Raw genomic sequence first — 13,563 nt, 5'->3', positions numbered from 1 at the left:
TAAGGGGAAAATCCAAGGGGTGGCTAAATCGACTGGAAAAGGCAGCGCTATAATTAATTTAGAAGGAAACACACATAACACAAACAAACAAAGTGGCTCTTGCGCGGGAAGCGATTGGAATTCGTGCTTTATTATTCCTTCCCCTCGCACACACCGCAGGCCATTCCAGGAGGATCGCGAGACAGCTCCGTGATGATCAAAAGCGAAAATCTCTCTCTTGCTCGCTCCCGAATTCGATGGAAATTTGTGACAAAAGTCGTGAAAAGCGCCGCATGGAAGCGATTTTCCTGAGCTAATTAGCCAAAGTGTCTCCACTAATCGCGCCGAATGGGCGAGTGGGTGTGGGGGCGATGAATTGCATAGGGAAGATGTTGCTTACACAAGTGGTGCAGTGGCAGAGACAAACACGAAGCGGAAGCATGAAAAGAATTCCTGCCGCCACTCGACGATGACGAATGATTAATCTGTCCGCTGATGTTTCGTGGCAGATGGAACGTTTTATGTGCGTTTGATAGCTTCTGCGTGTGATATTGATAGCGTTGAACTTAGTGCTTCTTTGTACAGATTTGTTGTGGTGAGATTTGTTTTCCAGTCAAGCGTATTCAAATACGATCACTTCTAAGAATGCAAAATATTCACAGATAAAATATTATATGAAGATATGAATGCTGTGTGTGTGTGTCCTCTACTGAAAACTCTTTTCTGTTGTGTTTTTTCAGAATTGTGTAGAAATATTACAACACAAAACAAAACAAAACCATCCCAGAAATGAATAATGATCTTCTTTAAAGTGTGGTAAAATTAATGATGCTACTGAATTGTTCTATTTTTATGGTTTCAATTCACATTCCATAGACTTTTAATCCTTTCTACCCTGTAAACACTACTCCAGACTGTCTCCAGGGTGTGATCCATTTCGAATGCTTGTCTGTCCAATTGGTTCAATCGGTTCTAACAATCCGTTTTGCAGCTAAATCCTCATTCTTTTACTTGTTGCTTCCTTAAAGATTGCAATTTTTCATAACTCTTTCAACCGTTTGCTACCTGTCTTGAGCATTGTTTTGAGCAAAGGATCAAAATAAAGGAAACCATGTGACAGAGGAGAAAGGATGTGAATGAAAAGAGCATGCAGATGACTGGCAAAAAATGTCTTGCAAGTGGTAAGAATCTATTTTGCCACACGACGAAGAGCGACTCTCTGGGGAATACATATTTAGACAGCAAAGAGGAAACAAAAGAACAGACGTCAGGAGCTTTTCATATTTAGAAACAAGTTGAGAGCGAAGAAGCAAACGTCACAAGAGATAAAAATATGAAATAATAGAAAGACTCTTCTACTAAAACACTCAAATCTCACCTACTTCTCCTACATGAGCAATTTTATTAACCACCAACTAAGCTCCATGGCAATCCCTTCCCTAATGAATCTCGCTCCCGTTTATCATTCAGCCCAGTTGGTTTCCACTCCACTCCGGCAAATAAATCGATTCCTCCACCGACGAACCCACGAAAGGAGGACAAGTGCTCAAGAGCGGCAAATTTATTCCAAAATACCTTTACCGGGGCCCGATACGACGATACGACCTGGGTGGTATGCAAAGTGGAACAACTGTACCGATTGCTACCGTTTTCCGTAGCCACGGACTCCGCGGCCGGGGACGGATGAATCAGCCTACAGCAGACCACAAACACACGGAGCAAAAAGAAACGGTAGCCCCGCAATCGGATCAAGGAAATCCGTGAACCAATCAAGCCAAAGCCGAGAGGCTGCTCTGGCCTCTCGCAGCACACCGAACCACGGAGCCGCACGAGCAGCAGCAAAACGTCAACGCAAAAGATTATCGATGCGAAATGATCACATTTCTGGGGCCTGTTTTCGCAGGTCGTTTTCTACCTTTTTGTGCATGCGGTCTTCTGTTGTTGTCGTTCCGCATGTTATTGTTGTTGTTGGCTGTGATAGGAAGTGGGCACATAAATTAGGATTATTCCCTTGCAAAACCGCCGACTTCTAATCCCGGCAGGATCGGGTTAAGGGATGTTCGAATCAGGTGCACACAAACGCAAACGCTCGGGAATGGTGTGTCGAATGATGTGTTTTGGGTTTGGTTGGTGTCACCTTTTTGTCGGACACACGGAGTGCACTCTCGTGTTGGTGGGGGCCGATGGTGATGGAGTTTGCGGATTTATTTACGATTGCTGCGAAGGCTGCGAACGATCATAATCATCCTTTAGCGAATGTCGTCGGTTTCGGTGATCTTGTGAGTAATACTGCCACCGGAAGTGAACGTGTTCTTGAAGTGTGGCTTTGAGCGTGCTCATAGAAGGAAGTGAGAAGGCGAACGGTGTTTCATTTTGAGTAAACTACAGCACCGCAACGAAAATGCTTATTTACTATCAATTTACTTTCCAATCCCAAACGAATGCTGGATTGAACAATCGAACGAAAATGCATAAAGCCACGTTTTATGCTCGATAATATTCAAACAGACTCCTCCACTTGATCCAGTTTGAAACATTCACTTTGCCATGAAAATGATAGTGTCCACTCTCGGCAGCACCACCGCTGACATGCAAAAAGGATTTGCTTCATTCAACCCTGAACGCAGTACGCGCGCACCGGGGGTTCAATTTCAAACAATTTAATTGAAATTCTCCAACTCACAGGATGCGCTCGCTGGGGTGGGGGGAATGGGTTGAGCGTAATAAAATCCGACTGCAAATGTTTCGCTAAAGCTTGGACGGACGGGGTTGTCATCTAGGGTTGCATATTGATTGTGTGCTGGACAGCGTTCAAGTGAGTCGAGTCTTTAAACTGGAACGAATCGTTCAATAAGCGCACACGGTGTGATGTAATATGGGCACGCCGGGATAATGACAATCCAAAGTGTTTGCTACTTGGGTCAAGTATGGTAATGAAAGAATAAGGGACGCGTTCTGAACGACATGTACAATGCTCTCAGCTAAAGTGGATTTAAATCAGAGGAGGAGAGCAAACAAAAGTATTTAAAGATGAGGTTTGTATTCATTTATCTTGGGTATATTTGGGTATAAAACGCTGGTAAATGAAGCAAATCATTCATAATCGTTCCTTCCAGCCATGAGCTTGGGACCTCATTTGATTCTGATTAATGCCACACATTATCATCACTCGATAGGAAATTCAATCAAGCCTCGCCACGAATGCAAACCATCCGAACCAAAACCCAAAACCATCATAACCATCCCGGGAAACAAAGGCAGCTAAATATGCTGTCCAATTAATTAAATCAGAACCAAATTCGCTGCCTTATGTCCACCATGAATAAACCATTACACTCCATTAATCATCTCGACCCCGCGCCGGCTGCTGACCCTTCGTTGGGAGAAGCAAGATAGGGAGAGACAAAGACCGTAACAAAGACAGAGAGAAACCGTTTAGCACTGGCTCATCATCCTTGCCATCATCATCAATGCCGTCGTCGTCATCATGCCTTTCTACTTGCTTTAGGGTGGTTTTAGGGTGCAGTCCAAACGTTCCACTGATCGTCCGGCATGAAGGTGCAAGCAAAGCAGATTCAAACAGACTCTTGCCAGTTTGTATCTTTCTTTCGACTCTACCCTAAAATTCACCTTACATTTGCTTCCGGGAAAGAGGGGAAATTCATACCGGATTTCGGTTGGCCCACATCGTCGCTAGGTTTGGTCTCATTAGACTTTGTTTGTTAATTAAACGGTTAATCATTAAGCATAAACGGTTGCCATTGGGATAGTTTTGCTTGTTTGATCATATCGGTGTGCATCGAGCCGGTGTGCTTAGGAAATACCTTTTTTCCGTTCCGATCCACACGACATGATAAGGTATAAGGCACGAAAGACTGAATGGGTGGAGCGACTGGTCAATCTATCATGCGATCTGCGGTGAAACTGTTGAAAGGAAATGGTGTTCTAGAGAAGCTGTCGAAAATTGGCAAAGATCGTCACTTTGAAAATGGTTCATTGAGTCTTAAAGGAGTTTACAACCATCAAGATCGTATTGCCAGACTTATGGTGGTACTCACATCATTTTGGCAAATACCATGAAGCACATCAGCTACATCAAAGTCGATTTTCATTCGTTTGCTAACGACCTTACACAGACTGTTGAGCGATCGTGATCATCATCATCACCTACCTTCCCCTTTCTAGTCGATCGTTTCCATCTCCAAAATCTGCTTATGCTAATTATACCCTCGACCCTCGAGTGATCTTATTAATTACAAAATGGTGGACACTCGATCGTTCGCTGCAGGCAAAACAGTTTCATCCTTCAATTCGAGCACAATTCGAGGCGCAAATCGCCAACGCTCCCCCCCCCCCTCGGAATTTGCTACTGGCAATTCCATCCACAAAAAGAGGCGCTTCATTCGCTCGAACCCTTCGCGAAGCGTTCGTGCTGGAATGTTTTGTGTTGTTGGTAAACCAAAAGCAAACACTACCACGGGTGCATTTCATAAGGCACTCTCGAAAAACAAAACGGCCACCAAAACAGAAGCTACACGAGAGTGCTTTCCTCCATTTCACACACCTTTGGCAAGGTTTTTCCTTCCCCCTCCGTACTCCCATCTTCGGTTTGCAAAATCAACTGTATCGGTTCGGTTTTCTTTGCATCTCAACAGCTCAACCCCAGCCGGTTTGGACGGCACACCGAGTGCACACCTTCCCCGCCCCGAAATGCTATTGTCTCGAATTGTGAGGCTCTCGCCACACAGTTGAGCTCAACCGGCGTTGATTAATTGACTGCCCGCTGCTTACGAAATGGGGGTGCACTTGGAATATTATATTCAAATTTTCCTCGTTCTCCTCTTCCCTTTCACCCCCCGTTCGGTGGATGTTTTCAATCGCCACTGGCTTTGCTACTGGAATTTACAGCATTTCGGGAGGGGGCCCCTTCGGATCGGTAAACGGTAGCATTTAGTGGCCGGATTGGGCAACAACAGTGAGCACAGCGCTCGGATCACTTCTTCACAGGAGTTTCGAGGCTTGTGGAGCATTTCGAGAGGCTGTGAACGAGAGGAAGGTAACAGCACGAGGAAGGGAAAACATGATTAGCCAATGCCAATAAAACAGAAGTTTGGATCGATAGCGAAAAAAAAAGCCCAGCCAATCTGCATAGCGAAGTGAAGTCGTTTGGAGTGTAAAAAACCAGCAACAGCGTTTCTTGTGTGATATAATACCGGATTGGTTCATCAATAGTAAATAAAAGCATAAACTCTTGACTGTTTTCGATTTGAATATTAGATTTTCATACTTTAATTTTTACTGCTTCATTCGCGATATCACATGAGAGTGTGCAAAAGTGTGTGTGTGAGTGTGTATGTATTTGTGTTTCTATATTGTAGCTGTCCATGTTTTCTGTTCACTTACGCACTAGTACCGTGGTGGTTTTTAGTTGTTGTACAATATACGCGGTGTTTTCATAATAAATTTACAATACATACGTAACTGCTTAACTTGTTTGTTTGCCATGGACGCTAAATGGCGCACTCTAAACGCGCCGGCCTAAACACATTCAGCAAAACAACTCTCTTCATACTTGCTAGGAGGGTTCTCTCTGTCTCTCTCTTTATGTATATATTCTTTTATATGGGTAGGATATAATTAGAGATAATATAATACTTGCATTTTGCTTAATGTGCTACGCTTCCTACTTTCTTTTCCTACTCGAGAGAACGATTAAAAATTGCAACTTTTACACAGAACTCTTTAATGCTGGTGCACGGAACACTCTAGTGAGAAACATTTTTGTAGATGCCTTAAACTCCCCCCCCCCCTTTTGCTTTTGATGATTGAAACCATTTTGAGGCATTTTAACGATCTTTTTATGTTTTGCAATGATTTCTGTTTTCTACTCTAAATAGGAAAGGAAACCCCTCAACTGGTTAGGTTTGTCGTTTTGCTCTAAACACTGCTAAAAACTTGCTCTCTCTTTATATTTACAAACTCACTGTACAGTTCACTAAAGAATATAGGACGCTACTTGAAAACTAATTTCCAAAGCAGAGAAGAGAGCGAGAGAGCTGTCGGAAAATGGAGGAATAATAATTTACAAACATCTGTAGCCCTTATAAATTTAAAGTAGGTATCCTTGTCGCGTTGCATTAGCTACTTTATAGTATTGCTTTGATTCTTGCTGTCCTCGTCGCCTTCCGGACGTCTCACCACCATACCCCACCTTGTTGCTTGTTGATCCTTTTTATACGCGCTCTCTCGCTCTCTCTCTCTGTCTCTTAGTATTGCACCAGCGAACCAACTAAGCCATCGTTCTTCTTTAGGGACGTCCGCTACTTGTACCCTGTTAGAAGGTGGGTGAAAGTTGGGGATAGGATGGATGTCAAGCATGTGTGTGTATCTGCGATCCGTCCGAATGCGTTTCCGTTTTATTTTTTTTTACGGGATCTGTCCGTTCATGCGCATCTCGAGCTCTTCCTCCTCCTTCGTGAGGGGCACGGTCGAGTGATTGTACAGACCTTGGGCCATCAGCTGGAGGGCGAGCGGGTTCTTCTCCGACGAGCTCTTCTTGATCTTGGCCCGCTTGTTCTGGAACCAGATCTTGATTTGCGCCTCGTTCAGCCCGAGCTCGGCACTGAGCGTTTGCCGCCGCTTTTCCGTCAGATAGCGATTTTCGTTGAACTCATTCTGGAGAGACCGAGGGAGAGAAGAAGAGGCACAAACAAATGGCAAACGATTAGAACAGATGGTAATAGGCAAATAGTACATCGAAGAAAGAGCGTTGTGCAAAGCAGAAAATGGGAGGTAAAACAGAGGAAAGAACGAGACGGGAAAAACGAAACCTTACCTTCAGTCTTTGCAGTTGCGCATTGGAAAAGGCTGTCCGTGGGCGCTTCTCCTCACTGTCGCCCTTTTCCTTCGGTTGCTTCGTGCGTCTGTAGCGAGGACCTGTAGCAAGAGCATAAGAGAGAGCGAGAGAGAGAGAGAGAGAGAGATAAAGCAGAAAATTAATAAAAATGTCACTGGCTTTAACGACTGCAAAATTGCTAGGCAAGAAAATGCCCCGAGAGATGCCACAAGGGGGGGGAATGGCGAGAGATACTCGACCGTTGGTGAATAAATAATCATTACTGTCGCTCTTATCTAATTCAATTAACCGTCGGATGAGATAAATCGAGCCAGTTGTGGTGTGTACAGTTTGCCGAGGATGTATAGGTAGGTGAAAGCAAATGATCGTACTGTTTATTGCACCGAGGGGATCGAGAATTTGGCCCTTCCGTCCTTCCCCATGCTGGCCGCGGTTTGTTTGTTTTGCATTAGCACTGTTTTCTCGCTGGCTGGCGCTGGCACAAAAATGGCCGTCGTAAAGACATGGAGGGGAACGGGAACGAAAGCTCCCTTAAGATTAAGACCCCAAGCAGCGGGCAGCGGAGCACCGTTTGCAAGAGGAATGTGTTTATTTCACTTTGAGACCATTTTTACGATTACTCCCCGAATGGTGGCTCGAATTTCCTTCACCCCTTGGTTCATAAATTTTACACGAACGCTTTCGCTATTTTCTCCTGACGCTGGCGGTGCGCTGCGTTGCCCCCATTGCTTCATTTAAATTAGTTGAAATAAATAATCGCACTAATTAATGAGGCCGGCCCGGGATAGCCCGAGCGTCCGCGTGGGTCAGTTGCGGGCGCTTTTCTCTCGACGCCCGATGTAGTCCCGCGCGTAATCCCGAGCGTACGCAATAGAAGGTTAATTAATATATTAATTCGATAATTAATTCGAGCCACTTCTTGGGCCCTGTTGTTCCCTTTCCAACGTTCTCTCCGCTACGTGAGCTCGTCGTCCTTTCGTCTCTTGCGCTCTTGCGGGATGAATATTAATGTCTCCGTTGGGTTTTTTTTCGGGAGCTGCCAAGTGAGCCACACCGCGGGAACTGAGGCACTTCAACTCACTCACTATGACAGTGGGCCGATCTGACGGTTCGATGGTTTATCATAATTTGACATTTTAATAGAGCCTTATGCAGCGAAAGGGGTTAGCTCGGCGGCGGGAGCAAAGCAGGGACGGCTGACTGGCTGGAATTGACGAATAAATCGTCACAAATGGAATGGAATAAAATTTTGATGAACGCTAACGGATGACGCATTCCCATAAACAAAGAAACTTAATCGCCTTACTGGGTGAGTTCCTTCGCGAGCTTTTGGGAAGGCGAGTTTTGTTTAGACCGCACACAACAAGATGCCACAAATTAGTGGTACCGTTTAGCACCCGTTTGGGCCCTATTGTTGAATGTTTGAAATAGAGGAAATTCATTTTTAAAAGAAACAAATACTGGCAAGGTGCCGGTGAGGAATCTCTGCTTAAACGCATTTCGCCTAATGAAACACAGTTTCGAAAAAAGTTTGCATTTGTGAGCAACATTCCTAAAAATAAACGAAACAGTAACGTGTACCCATTTGTTCACACCGACAGAGGGGTCCACCGAACACAGCACAGCAACAACAAAAACACAAACCTTCATCAGTTGCGGCCCGAAATTAAACGAAAACGACCGGCACGCACGCTTTCCCACTTAACGCCGATCGATAAATGACACGGGCGACGAAAGCGGACAATTTTTCGGGGGCGCAAACTCTGTACGTTTGTGTGTGGTGTAATACTCTGGAAGTCGCGATAAATGGATGAAAAATGAAACCCTATTAAAAGCTAGTAAAAAATGTACCGGACTAGAAATTCCCGTCCGCCGCTCCGTCCGTCTAATAATCGAACGATAATCGAAAATGTACATCGAAAACGGGAACACTACGAAGGGAATGGAATAGAACGAACGAAATAGAAACCTATCAGAGCCCCCCCGAAAAAGGGAACGCAGCAGGGCGACGACTGACAGATGAGCTGTCGACAGAGCTCAGCTTCCTTCAGCAGTGGCTGCGATAGTGGGCTTCCCTTCGAAAAGGGGTGCGGGTGCAGGCGGATGGGGGCTGTTGTTACCCGATTGGGAATTAATTTGTTCGAACGACGTGTTTGACAAGTGAGTGTGCTACTGTTACACCCGATCGATCGATTGGAAACATTTATGTGATTTCTCTGTGTGCATGAGGGTGTGGATCTTTTTTTTTTGTCTCTAAAACCCCCCCCCATTTCTGAAGCACTGAGAACTATGAGAACCTCCAAAGAGAATTAGTTTCTATTAAACCGCCTTTACGATCTCACTTTATAGCTTTAATAGTTTGATCGTTTGCTCCGCTGGAATGCCGTGCTCGTGTTTTCATAACTCGCCAACAAAAGGGAAAAAGTTTTATTACATTCTAGCCTCTTTTGCGGCAAACGCAAACGTTACGAAACGTTAACCATTCCGGGTGCGGAGCGCACCAGAAAGGGGTGAAACTTTTTCTAATTGCTTCTAATAAATTGAAATATCAGCCAGCTTTATTGGCTTAAAGGTTGCTTGCGGGTTCGGTGGGAGCTAGTGTGTTGAATTCTCCACCGAAATGGAACATAAAAAAAGCTCCGCCTGTACCTAGAAGTTTTACTTCCAGCACAGCCAAGGCTCTTTGCGCTCTTTGCGAGGAGCAGCACCCATAAAACTTCGTCCCTGAGCTTCGTAGTAGCTAAACCCCGGTCGATAGTAAATTAATTAACTTCCATGCCATCCTTTCTTAGCAGCGGGTTAGGCCAGCGTGGCAAATGAAGCAATTCCCGAGCAACTTCGTGCTTGGTGAATTTATCGAGCAGCGCACCTCCGCTTTTTTTCGACTCAATTAATCGTCCATCGAAAAACGCGCGGGGTTAAAGGGGCGCTGGAAGGAGTGCAACAACAGTAGCGATGGCTATCGTAAAACTGTGCAATTGCACATACACACTTCACTGCGCTTTGAGCTAGCAAACAGGCAAACGCAAACAACGCACGGAGAGTAAAAGAGAGTAAGTTAAAAATGGACGCGATTGCAATCATCATCATTATTCGCTCCGGTCGTGGCGGTGGGATCGCGCGCAAGACGGAGACGACTTTTTTCTTGGCGCGGTAATTCATTTATTATTTCTTAATGCACTGCTCCAGCGCTGCGTTTTCCACTGGGAGATGCACAGAAAAGGATCAAACAGGGAGCTGTATATAAATCCTTTTTATGTTTTTTTGCTCCCCTACTATCCCCTAGTGGTGTAGTGGGACGGGCTGTGAGTAAATTAAACGATCTATCTTGATTTTGCAGCGATCATTAAGCTCTCGGGCAAAGTTGTGTTTTACTTTTTGTTTGCGTCCAGCAACGCGCCCAGACCGTAAGGAGACGCACCGGACAGACAGACGCTGCGCAAAATGGTTGCCAGGGCAACCAGGGTCGATGAAGCGCTCAAAAGCGTGTACATTGAACGCATCTTGCGCGCAAAAGCTGCTTGCGTATGTGGCCGTTTGCTAATGGAGCGTTAAATCGTCCAACGGGCTTATCGAAGCGGCCAATCCCACACCCATCGAAGGCACCAAATTGAGCGGCAAAATGCAAATATAACACACGGCAAAGAAAAAAACTAGCTACAATCCACAATAGATACACCAAGCGGTCCAAGCGGAAGTCTTCATGATCAAGAGCCGTTTCGCCCGGAGGGTGTGAAGCGTGATTGAGAGTTCGGTTTCGGTGTATTTCCGCGGGCGTCAATCGAGCGTCGAGGTAGGACCATAAATTATCGAAAATTCCACCGCCCGTGCGTCCGGGTGCTAATGAGGCCCGGTGCCAGTGCCAGCGGCTGTCCGAACCGGAGCACTATCGAGCTCACGCAGGCGATAACAGAAATATGAGGGTTATGAATAAATTATCACATCACCACGCGTGTGTGGAAAATCCATGCGAGGCCTTTGCGCTGTCGCCGCTGTCTATTATCATTCGGCGGGAAAGGGGCCCGCAGCATTCAGCTGCACCCTGGCTGAAGGACCCTCAAGTGATTAAAATCCTATAAATATTGCACGATTCAAGTGGATGGATATTGTGTTACAGCGGCTAACAATCGCTCCTGATAGTGTGTATGTGTGTTTTTATTGCTCGTTTTAGTGCTGCAGGAAGCATATTGATTCAATTAGCAATGAGAGCGAGTGTCTGTGTGTATGATAATAGGAATCGATTGAAGTAGAACTATTTCAATGACCTTTTTTCTACCGCTTCTTCGATGCCTAACGGACAGTAGAAATGTCACAATTGTACGGTAAATGGACACAACTATTCATCACTCACAAGCTCTGTTTTGCGGTTTTTGCTTCCTCCATTGACTTTTATGATTATAGGTCTTGTGCTAGTTGGGGCCCGCTAACAGCCAAACAGTGTGACATGTTGACTTGTTGTGTTGAGAAGCGATGGAGAACGTACTAATTAGTTTCCTCACTTTGACAGAAACATGCGGAAAAACAGGGACTACCCTTCCTGATTATTGATTTTCCTCGCCGGTAGTTGACATCGTTCCACTAACACAGCGAGGTGGCATGTAATCAAATCGTTACACCTGGCCAGTTACAAGACAAAAGTTCCCCCCCAAACAACAACAAACTAGAAACTTACCAGAGCTTGGACGATCGCTGTACCGCGTGCAGTACACCCAGGCCGGCCACAGATTGCTGCCATTTTCGCTTCCATCCTTGGTGCTGCTCGTTTCCGACTTCGCGTCGTCCGACGACTCCATGCCAGCGTCCTGCGACGAGGAACCATTGGTGTCCGAGCTCGGGGCAGGCTTCGGGATGGGCTTTGGCGTTGGTTTGGCAGTGGCCGGAGCACCGGAACCACCATTCGACGCCCCGTTCGTTGCACTGGACCCGTTCAAACTGCCCGTACCGGCCACGTGCTGTCCGATCTGTGACACCGTCTTGCACAAACTTCCCAGCGGTGGCATGTTGTGCGGGGTCGCGGAAGCGGCCGCCGCAGCCGCGGTGGCCGCCGCAGCCAGTGCCGCCTTCGTTTGCGATTCGATCAGCTTCGCCTGGAACTTGCGGTGGCTGTTGATGATCTCCTCGTGGAGTTTGGGGTAGCTGGCGGCTGCACTGAATCCATTCAGCAGCGCGGCTCGATGGTCCAGGGCGCTCGCTTTGCGGCTATAGTCGTACACACTGCCCGTGGGACTGCTGGTAGTGGCCGGCGTGGTCATGGCGGAGGAGGCGGACGAGGGCGAAGCGATATCACCGTACGTGGCGGGACTCGGGGCGGACGTTGAATCCTGCGTCGAGCAATCGCTGTCCGTGTGGTACGGATGGAGGGGCAGAGGGGTGGCCGAGCTGCTTCCATTGCTGCTGCAAAGGCGCGGACTCTTGCTGATGTCGTACGGCCGGAACAGGCTGTCCCTTCGCTCCAGAGACGCTCGCTGAGGCTGGGGCACAATCGGCTGTGGATGCGATGGCGACGGCTGGTAGTAATGGTGAAGGCCGGTGTGGTACGCTGGATGGAGCAGGGCCGGATGATGCGCAGGGTGGAGCACGTGCTGTGGGTAGGGCAGGAGCACCGCGGGATGGATCGGTCCGGGGCTGATCGGTTCGCGGATGGCAGGAGGTTGCGGATGGGGCTGCTGCTGCTGTTCGGCCGTTGCCTTGCCAAACCGATCGCTCAGGATGTTGGTGATGGAAAAGGATATGCTGGCGGGCGGGGAGGTCTGCGGGGAGGGCTGCTGCTGCGGACGATGCTGATGATGGGGATGATGGGGTAGCTGGTGGTGGTGGGGATGCTGGTGGTGGTGAGGTGGCTGCGCTGGCATCGGTCCATCACTGCCGAGCGGTTCCTGCTTGATGTGCAGCGGAGAGATCGGTACCACTAGCGACATCTCGTCGCGGGTAGGCGAACTAGTCGCGCTAGCGCCAGCGGTGCTGGTGGTGGTGGTGGTGGTGCAGGCGGGCACAGGACTTGCCGTTGCCATCGTAACCGTGGTCGTGCTCGTCGGGCTCTGGCTACTGTGGTGATGATGCGGTGGACTAGGAGCACTCTGGGGACTGCAGCGATCTTCTAGGGCCATGTTCTTGTCTCACTATCCCCGGTCTATACCGCAAGTAATCACACAAACACCAAAATGTTTCAAAAATAATCACTGTCACTGGGTGCGTCTACTCAAGCACAACGTCGCACTATCAACGTTCTAACTGCATTCAAACAACACTGCTTCAAACGCTCACTGCAATTCACATCTGCACAACGCGGCACTTGTGCCTGAGAGCGACTTCAATCACTGCACCACAACACACTTCTTCGACGCGTGCCTTTTGGGTCTGTGTTGTCGTCTCACACACGTCTTCACACGCGTCTTCGTCTTCTGCGAACAAATATACCCGAAACCGGACCGCACTCGACCGACGCACGAGATAAATTGTGATGTGACAATGTCTGAAAATGAAATGAAATGAAATGTCAAACGCACCCTGACTGACAGTCTCAATCTCGCAGACTCCCTGCCAGCGGCACCCGCTCCGCTTTTCCCATCCCTTCCAGCAACAACACTGCTGTGTGTGTGTGTTTCTCACTCTCTCCTTCGCCAGCCAATCATCCCTTCCCTTACGCAAAGGGGTAGCATTTTTTGTTGTGTTAGTCTGCGGCAAGCCACACGAAAGAGAACACGCTAGCGGATGGAGCGGGAGATAGA

General features: G+C 47.4%; 1 protein-coding gene across 1 annotated transcript; it reads right to left on the bottom strand.

Moving 5' to 3' along the window:
- Nucleotides 1–5,245: 5,245 nt before the first annotated feature.
- Nucleotides 5,246–13,345, bottom strand: LOC121597222 (segmentation polarity homeobox protein engrailed). Its single transcript, XM_041922825.1, has 3 exons — nucleotides 11,508–13,345; nucleotides 6,815–6,915; nucleotides 5,246–6,654 (listed from the first exon to the last, which is right to left on the bottom strand). The coding sequence occupies exons 1-3, from the start codon at nucleotides 12,940–12,942 to the stop codon at nucleotides 6,406–6,408; spliced, it is 1,785 nt and encodes a 594-aa protein (XP_041778759.1). The 5' UTR covers nucleotides 12,943–13,345; the 3' UTR covers nucleotides 5,246–6,405.
- Between the last annotated feature and the right edge of the window lie 218 nt (nucleotides 13,346–13,563).

The sequence above is a fragment of the Anopheles merus genome, chromosome 3R, assembly GCF_017562075.2.
Source record: "Anopheles merus strain MAF chromosome 3R, AmerM5.1, whole genome shotgun sequence".
Lineage (NCBI taxonomy): Eukaryota > Metazoa > Arthropoda > Insecta > Diptera > Culicidae > Anopheles > Anopheles merus.
Note: the sequence above shows the minus strand (reverse complement) of the source record. Positions and strands in the feature narration are given on the sequence as shown.

What these genes read in the sequence shown, in the direction of transcription:
- LOC121597222 (XM_041922825.1), bottom strand. Translation starts at nt 12,942, where the DNA reads ATGGCCCTAGAAGATCGCTGCAGTCCCCAGAGTGCTCCTAGTCCACCG. An exon ending in CAGCGATCGTCCAAGCTCTG is followed by an intron (nt 6,916 to 11,507) that starts GTAAGTTTCTAG and finishes CTCTTGCTACAG; the next exon opens with GTCCTCGCTACAGACGCACG. An exon ending in CGCAACTGCAAAGACTGAAG is followed by an intron (nt 6,655 to 6,814) that starts GTAAGGTTTCGT and finishes CGGTCTCTCCAG; the next exon opens with AATGAGTTCAACGAAAATCG.